The sequence below is a fragment of the Grammomys surdaster genome, unplaced genomic scaffold, assembly GCF_004785775.1.
Source record: "Grammomys surdaster isolate TR1022 unplaced genomic scaffold, NIH_TR_1.0 174, whole genome shotgun sequence".
In the NCBI taxonomy this organism is placed as follows: domain Eukaryota; kingdom Metazoa; phylum Chordata; class Mammalia; order Rodentia; family Muridae; genus Grammomys; species Grammomys surdaster.
Genome location: NW_021604622.1, coordinates 4409634 through 4418653, shown reverse-complemented (window position 1 = coordinate 4418653; position 9020 = coordinate 4409634). Strand labels below are relative to the sequence as shown.

General features: G+C 42.4%; 1 protein-coding gene across 1 annotated transcript in view; it reads left to right on the top strand.

Moving 5' to 3' along the window:
- Positions 1-672: 672 nt before the first annotated feature.
- The window catches only part of Slc1a3 (solute carrier family 1 member 3), a 76775-nt gene continuing 68427 nt past the window's right edge, over positions 673-9020 (top strand). Inside the window, exons 1-2 of the mRNA XM_028767554.1 lie at positions 673-1150; positions 2625-2902. Coding sequence (XP_028623387.1) covers positions 2722-2902 — 181 coding nt within the window. The 5' untranslated portion in view covers positions 673-1150; positions 2625-2721. The remainder of the gene's footprint in view (positions 1151-2624; positions 2903-9020) is intronic.

Sequence of the window (9020 nt, the reverse complement as noted above, 5' to 3'; positions counted from 1 at the left end):
GAAAGGAAGAAAGAAAGAAAGAAAGAAAGGAAGGAAGGAAGGAAGGAAGGAAGGAAGGAAGAAAGAAAGAAAGAAAGAAAGAAAACAGAAAAGGAGAAGGGTGGAGGGAGAGAGGGTGGAGGGAGGGAGGGAGGGAGGGAGGGAGGGAGGGAGAGAGAGAGAGAGAGAGAGAGAGAGAGAGAGAAAGCAAAAAATAAAAATGTCCAAGAAAGTACCAGATATAGTCTCAAAACCAAGAGAACTTTCTAACCCCTGAAAACGGTGATGGGGGACATCCAGCATCCTTTAAAACCCAAGCAATTGCATAGCAACTTACTTTGGGATATCATGAGTGTGCATTTGCACTCTTGGTCTTAAAGCACAGTTTATAGTTTGGCAGCGATCCTGATCTTTTTGTGTTTCTTACCTTTTTCTGTCCGCAGAGCAGGCAACCAGAGCCCAATCAGATTTCTTATATTAGAGTTTTAAATTGCTAATACGGGGGCATGTCTCACCTTGTGTTTTGAGTAACTTTATACAAGTTGAGAGGGCGGCAGTAGGCATTCTCCTCTCTATATTTAATTGTATTCAGGATCCTTCCAAGAAATTTCAGTTATGTCCCCAATGCTAAAGGGGTGGGGTGCTACAACAGTTGTATGAACAGGCAAAAGAACACCCTCTGACGTCCCCTGAAGGGGAGGAAACCTGAAGTAAAGTGCGGTAATTAAACGTGGCCTTGGAGAAGTCTCCCAAACTTTCCGATCCGGATTTCCAGCGTCCATGTGTTTGCGCGCTTTAGTTTTCGATTCTTCTAGGTCCTGATTTTGCATTTCTAATAAAAGTGGACTGACAAACCGTGAACGTGGTCAAAGAAGCAAAACAAAGCCATTAGAGCATGCTTCTGTTGTGCCAAGATTAATCAATATTCCGGGGAGCTCGGGCTCCCCCCTCCTCCTGCTGCTGTTTCCATTTTCCCACTCCCCTTTTCCCCAGCACAGGCTCCGCCTCTTTTCTTAAGTTGCCTGATAGTAAGAGGCGGTTTCAGAGCACATGCATGTTGTCAGGGCCAGCCTGCCCCGCCGCTCGCTGAGCTGTTACTCCGAGCTACCTGCTGGGGAATTCACCTCGACGTAGCTTGGGGTGTCTTCCACCCGGCACAGAGTCAGAAAAGGTAAGCGCAGCCTCCCACAGCTCGCGGGGCTCAGTTTCGCGTCCCACTTTTCTGTTCGCTGAGCGCCGGCGTAAAGCTAGCCATATTGGTAGGTAAGGTCCTGTTAGGACTGAGAGCAGCCAGCGTGTGCTAACTATGCAAGCCCAGTCCCCTCTGGGTTTGAAATTCAGTCGTTCAAGGTTGTTGGGGCGGGGGTGGGGGTGAAGGGGATAGACAGAGATTCGAGATCTAGAATAAAATCAAGATTGAACTTGTGTACTTTAAGGGGAACTGACGGATTAAGGACATCAGAACTATTAGTTAAAAAAAAAATCTGGACTCTCCTCTCTTACCCCCCCCCCTTAAGCTGGTACTCTAGTGTAATGTATTAAATACAATACAGGTCTTACTAATATCAATGACCTCAACCTGCAATTTTATTTCAAAGTCAAAACTAGTAAGTCTTTTTTTTTTCTGCACCCTGGCATTTACCGAAAGCCTGCGAGTTGCAGCTACCTCCCCCACAGACGCACACGCTGGCTCCGACTCTGCCAGCAAACACACGTCCGCAGGCGCTGCTGATCATCGCCAAAGACTAGGGATTAGGGTTCATGCACAGCGGCAGGAGGAAGCCCATGACTTCCAGCAGGAAAATGGTTTGGGCAGTTTGTATTGAATAACCTAAAAGCACTTTAAAAGAAACCAGAAACCACACGCTGTAATGTTTGGAATGAAAGCTGGATTCTCTCCTCGTCTGTTTGAAAAATCCTAAATTTCAAAACACGGAGACGGCAGTGAACACTTGCCTCGCGGGTTTGCCATGAACACAGATGTTGTTTTACGCCCCTATTTCTAATGATATGAAAACGGATTGTGATTTTAGATCTTTTATAGATGTGCCCAAGGCAATGTGCTAACTTTCACAGAAAAGGTTTCCCTGTAAAAGCCTCAAATCCATTTCTACCGTCACCTGGGCACTTGCGTTCTTTTTATGGCTGTCTTTACAAGTTAATCTGCGCATGTTTCTTCTTTAGTGAAATAAATGAATAAAACCAAAGACTCACACTACATACGCCAATGGCTACATGTCAGTATCTCAATTATCTCCGTTCGAGTTCTCAAGTGGAATTTTCTGTCTGTTTAGTTCAACCGGGCACTTAATGAGTGCGTGGGTTGTGCGAGGCACTTGGCTAAGCTCTGAGGACACTGTGGGAATGTGGGTGCCTGGTCTCATTCACTTCTGAAGAACCCCTTACTCATTGAGGGAAAAGAGAAAACTGGAAATAGAAAGACAACTTTTCGCTCATCTATTCTAATTGTATGTTTATTTTGTACACATAGTCCAGTAAAAGGCACACAATCTAGCCTGATAGCATCGTAGCTCTTCAGTCTTTTTAATTCTCATGCAATTAACTCACTGCCTGCCATCCTGTGAGCCGGTGCTGAATGCTCAGCCCAGGAGGCTGTAACTTTTTTCCTTTCTATTCCGCTCTAGTTGTCCTCTCTAACACCGAAGAGGAGATTTCGCTTTCTGGGGACAAGTTCAAGACACTGACGTGCAAGGACGTGATAAATTCCTAGAAAGATAAAATATGACAAAAGGCAATGGGGAAGAGCCCAGGATGGGAGGCAGGATGGAGAGATTCCAGCAAGGGGTGCGCAAGAGGACGCTTCTGGCCAAGAAGAAAGTACAGAACATCACGAAGGATGATGTTAAGAGTTACCTGTTTCGGAATGCCTTTGTACTGCTCACTGTCACCGCTGTCATTGTGGGTGAGTCATTTGACCAAAACCAAAATTACAAAAGCCTGTATCCTGTTTCTTTGGGACTTCTGAATGCCCGGGAGGTGTTATCAGATAGACTAATTGTAGGTATTCAAACTGATAGGTCAGGATCTCCTCTGCATTTGAAGAAGTTGGGTTTTCTTTTTGTTTTGTTTGTTTTGTATTGTTTTGTTTTTTCCTCTCCGGAAAAAAAAAATGAACAAAAACTCCCAAACATTTGTTGGGAGTCATATACATAAAACACATGACAATCAGAAAGAATTGTTGGTAAGCACCATGTGCATCCATTGATTGTGTGTAAAAGAGAAATGAGTTAATGCTCTCCCAGGCCACGTGAGGATAAGAGCGTGATGATTTTATCATTAGGCAGGCTAGACTTGACCAAATGTTATCGTTATACAATGCCACTGCTACTTAAAACTGATTTATACAAGAGGCCCAAGATGAATTGTGGGCCTCTAACAGTAATTATATCCTTAGTTAGTGCGGCTTGAAACTGAGTATAGGTGCTTAAAAATGGAAGTCAAATCTGTCCTGTGTTTGGACGCTCTCATGCAGTGACTCTGGAAGGTAAACTGGGAGATTGCAAACACAGGTCTCTTTCATTCCTCGCCTCATGGGGCCTGCCGTAGCTAGCTAGCTATGTCATTTCTAAAATATTTCAGTCCCTTACTAATTTAGCATGGTTGACGGCAATCTATATTAATAAAACTTTTGTTTGCTTAGTTCAAATAGCTTTCTTTGCTATTTGAACTATTAGTTTACTACTTAACGGACAACACAGATCTTACCTTAAAATACTGATTTAAAAAAAAAAAAAAACCTAAGTATCTGGAAATTTTGATCCAACCAGTGTAAACATCCTTAGGCTGGAAACATATAAACTAATAATAAGTTCTAAAATAAATTTCTACCAACTTGCCTCCAAAAGGTATTTGCGTAAAATTTTCACCACTCCAAGATATCCATAAATTTTTAAAGAATTAATAACTTCATAAAAAATTAAGAAACTTGTATAACATAGATATAACTTTGTCAAGAAACTTGACTTCATGAATGATAAAGAGGAATGCAGCAGAAGAGAAAGATGTGCCATAGACTTTAGATTTATTCATTTCAACACCTTTGGCCCTTCTTAGTGATTGTTGATTAATGAGTTTCCTATTCATTGTAGAAAAAAATCAAAGGTGACATGTCCTGATTAAGCCAGAGAAAATAATAGCTTTCTTCAGTAGGCTCCTAGCTTTGAATCCATTCCAGGAAAAAAGAGTTTTAACACTGTCATTTTCCTGGAATGTTAATACAAACTGCCATGTCATTGCTTCATTTTATGCCCAGAATCACAGCTAATGTCAAGCCAAGAGATAGCATAATGCAGTATTTACATAGGACTAGTCTGACCACCTTCTCCGAGAGTTTCGTGTGCTCTCACTTGTGATGGTGGGTATGATACTACAGACTCCCTCATTTTATGGATGGAACTGCTCACAAAGAGATCAAGCAGCTTGCCCAAAGTCTCTATGCTGGAGAAGAGAAGAGACATCAGTCTGGTGCCAAATGCCGTTCTCCCAACAGAAGAGCCATCTTGCTCTTGCCCTCCTGACTGCTGACTTGTATGAGCAATGCTAAGATGGGGAATGTCCTGTGGTGTGGAGGCCAGCAAGGCAACACTGCTGATTCAGCTCTACCGCAGTAGCATGCTGCCATTTGATTGACAGTTAAAGTCACGGAAAAGAATGGTCGTTCTTCTACAGTTAGGTCTCATTCCTCACACCCGTTTAGTACATACCCACTTGCTTTGCATTAATACTATTTGCATGGAGCTCAGTATGTTTTCAAAAGAGACAGAATCAGCTATTCAAAATGGTGTTCTAAACACCAAAAGAGCTCAATCTGTAAGACTGGAATATTTCCATGAAAGAATAGAGGAATGGAAAATAGAGTATGGGGAGGGAAGTCGGATTAATTGAGAAGGAAGTTGCTAAATACAGTGAAACAGCATCACTCCTCACAAGAAGAAAATGCCAGGAATTGAGGGTCTGTTTTCTCTAGCACTCTCACTTCCTAGCCCAGTGGGGCCTTTCCTCAGATTTGTGAGAACGGCACTCAAAGTTGGCAGAGCTGGAGTCGATAAGTTGGCTGGATGCCCCCATGGTTGGCTTTACTAATGGAAACTGAGGAGTTAGAAGCAGTAAGAAGAAGAAACACAAAGAGACACAAAAAGAGTTCATTGACAGTCAGAAGGACCACCGAGTTTACACCAAAGGTCCTGAATAGCAAACAGACAACTTCTAAGCAAACAGATTTAGAGAAAAGGAAGATGCCTTTTGTTATCTATTGGTGCGTCTTCCACTGAGGTCCCAGCAGAAACAAAGGCTCCGCTTGTCACTGGAGTCCATGTCTACATTAACCCTTAACAAAATAATTGGGGAGGAATATGTCTGGATGTCAATTCTTTATTCGAACATAAATGGGGGAAGGAGTCAAGACAGATGCCACCAAGTGAAGAGGAAAAGATCATTTTCCCCAAATGTGATTATGAATCATAGATAACAGTTTCCAAACTCTTAGGCATGGTCAGCTCTCAGGGAAAGGTGCTTAAAAGTTTATCCAACTCATTTTGTTTTGTGGGTTTTTTTTCCAAGTAAGATGAATATTTATTTAGTGTGGAAATGGGAACTAGGCTAGAATACTGTGGTCTAGGGATAGAGATTTGTGACTCCATGACTCAAGAATAAAGCAGAGAATTGCACTGATTTTGGCATTACATCCTCTCCAAGTACAAACGTGCAGTCAGGTGCCATTTCTAAGCAGTGGCAAGGTGTGAATGTGTTGTGTTGTGATAAAACCTCATATTACTAGGGAACGTTGGCAGCAAGGTAGGAGACATCAGCAAGCTCCAAGTCTGTTTGGAAGAGTTCATGAGGAAAGCCTCAGACAGCATGTGTCTTCCTGGTTATTGTAGACGTTTGATAAAAAGGACTAAGTGCTCAGATGAGGGCTCGCTGTCTCTCTTCCTCTAGAAAGCTCTTTCTCATTCCCAACTGTGGTTGATTATGTTAGAGTGACCTCACATCTTGCTAAAAGAAAGGGGAAGTTCTTTGTCTTATTGAAGACACAGAATATGTCCCTGTCAAGAGAATGTGTTTTCCCAAAAATTAATTAATTAATTAATTAATTAACTAATATTACCAGGAATAGGAGGTCATGAGATCAACTGTAAGGGATGAGAATCTAAGAATAACAAGACCCAGATCTATACAGCACCTGATGTTTTACCTTGTGGAGTTCCCACAGGCAGCATCTTCTCATACTGATGGTCTTGCTTGATGATATGCACACAAAGCAAGTTAGCATCTGTGTATCCTTTACTAAAATTTGAAAGAAATTGACTTCTCAGAATAGAAAATATATTAGCTACATTTTAATTTATCATTTCATCCCATTCCCTAGCTTCTTCTGGCAGTAAACTTAAGTCGAGGACAATTCAGTATACTCCAATAACATCTCAAGAAAGTGGCCATTGGAGGCGCCTCTTGGGATAGGAGATGGGTGTCTGGGAAGTTAGGCAGAGAGATATTATTTGCCTCTGATTTATTTCTATAAAATTTGAATTTTCTATCTCCTTTATATACTATCAACTTCTGTCTGTTAATAGGTCTATACCTTCTGTCTATTAAAATAATAAGTTAAAGTACTTATACAAAAATTTCATATTATTCACCAATTTAACAGTTACTGAAGGTTGTATATTTGTTCCTGTGCTATGCAATGAAAGTGAATCTCGGCTATTGATAAAGAATATACCTGGACTCCTACATTAGTTGTATTTTTCTATATCTGTAGAATCCCAAGCAAAGTATTTCATCTCTCTAAGGCTGTTTCCTCATCCTTCATCACAGTTATATTCAGCTAACAATATCAGCTACTTCTTCTGCTGGGTGCCACACACTCTTCTCTACAGCCCTGCTTGAACCTTACATCAACCCAGAGAGGGAGGCACCTTTATTGCTCTTGTTCTGAAGATGAGGAAACTAAGGCACAGACACTTTCTCAGTGTTGACACATATTGAGGAGGATTCTAGGCAAACGTAGTGACACAGAGCATTCAGTATTCTAGAACCAAAGGATCATTTGAACCTGAGAATCAGAGTGAGAGCCTATCACACACGTGCACACATTCACGAACACATTCATGGACACATACACACACATTCACAGATGCATGAATACACACACAGACACACACATTCATGGACACACATTCACACACACACACATACACACACAACACACATACACACACTTATGCCACTCTAGCTCCAGTTTCACACTGGTATTCATACTCTGCATGCGGGTCCCATCTTTGCTCACCCTTGCTTTGCTGTCCCATACCTAAAGACCTGTGCAGAGCCCTCCACGTGAGAAGTGAGAAGGAAGGACTCATTAGAGATCATTAGACATCATCCCTAATGAGATCATTAGAAAGGGCACTCATGAGACAAGATGATTAAACAAAAGAGGACAGTGGCCCAACTCTTACATGACCAAGTGGTTGAATGCACAGGCTAGCATACAAGAGAAAGTTCCAGGAATCAGAGTATGTTCCAATACTGAATGAGCTGTTTGGAATCTCCTTGAGTCCGAGACAGAATGCACCTGCTGTGACTAGACAGTGGATGCGGTTCACTGCCCTAAACACTCAGAGGGCATTGCTAGCACATGGTAGAGGATAGGGATGGCTTTGGATTATGGGAGTAAGCAGTATACAACCATCATCCTGCATAAGCTCTGCCCATTGTGAAAGTAGTGTCTTTCAGAATTGCTATCACATACTCTGTACCTCGGACTCTTACACTGCTCCAGTTGGCTAGGTTAGCCAAAATAGATAAGCCACTAGGATATAGTATGGTTTGCTATCAGCTGGAGGGCTGAGGAGAATTGCAAGTGAGATCACACGGGTCACCCGCTTGAGCCATGGGGTGGACACAGTCTGACACCCATACTGAAGCCCTTGACAGTAGGCATCTCCACACAAGCTGACCAACAAGAATCCAAAGAACAGTAGATAGCTTTTTAAGCTCCATGGTTTCTTCAACATCTCTGGAAGATGAGAACAGAACTTCAAAAAGCTAAGAGGAATGATAACCCCAACAAACCCTCCCCGGACACGAGCAAAGGGATCTGTGCTATCGTTCATCAGAGGCTTCTGGGCAGAAGACTTGGGGGAAAGGAAGTCATCTCCTTGCCTTGGAGAAATAGTACAGGGATTGGGTGTAAAGACTGAGTCTGCCGCACCCCCGCACCCCCCCAACACACTCAGAAGCAGACCCTCAGAAAGGTTATCAGAGCTGAGGGGGACCAAATATCTGGCACACATGGCAAGTAAAGTGTTCCAGGGAGCTACTATCTCTGCACAGGTGGTATAAAGGGAATCAAAGCTCTGGCTTCTGAAATCAGACAACCTTGGTTTATAGACCAGTTTCTTGATCCAAGCCTCTGTTTTGTTAACATATAAAAAACAAAACAAACAAAACAAACAAACAAAAAAGAAAAAAAAACCCTCTCTGCCTGGTTCTATATCCAAATTCTGCCTCACACAAGCCGTGAAACCAAAGTGCATCCACAGTACATACAAAGGCCTGTGTTCTGCTTACTTGTTGCCATGGAGAGATCCATATATATTTTACAGTTTTGATGAGCTTTGTGGGCTAGGAAAAGCCAGATCCAGGGATTTAGGAGAACTAAATGTGGGCATGAGAGAAGATACTTAACCTGGTTTAGCTCAAGAGGTGGGGCTCGTGTTTCCTTGGCCAGAGAAGAACACCAAGGGAGTTGTAGGAAGAGACCTGATAGTTGTAAAGGGCTTTGAGAGGCAGAAATAAAAGCCAGAGAATGATACAATCATTATCTGACCCTTTCCACCGTGGCCTCTTGAGCTGGGAGAATCCCCATGCAGACATTATCAGAGCACAGAGTACCCAGCACCAGACAGGAGATGACTCTCTCGGGAGAGTGGGGAGTTATTGGAACTAGTGTTTTGTTAAATGTAATATACTTAAGAGTTTGGGTTTTTGTTCATATCGCTTGAGGTCTATAGGATCAT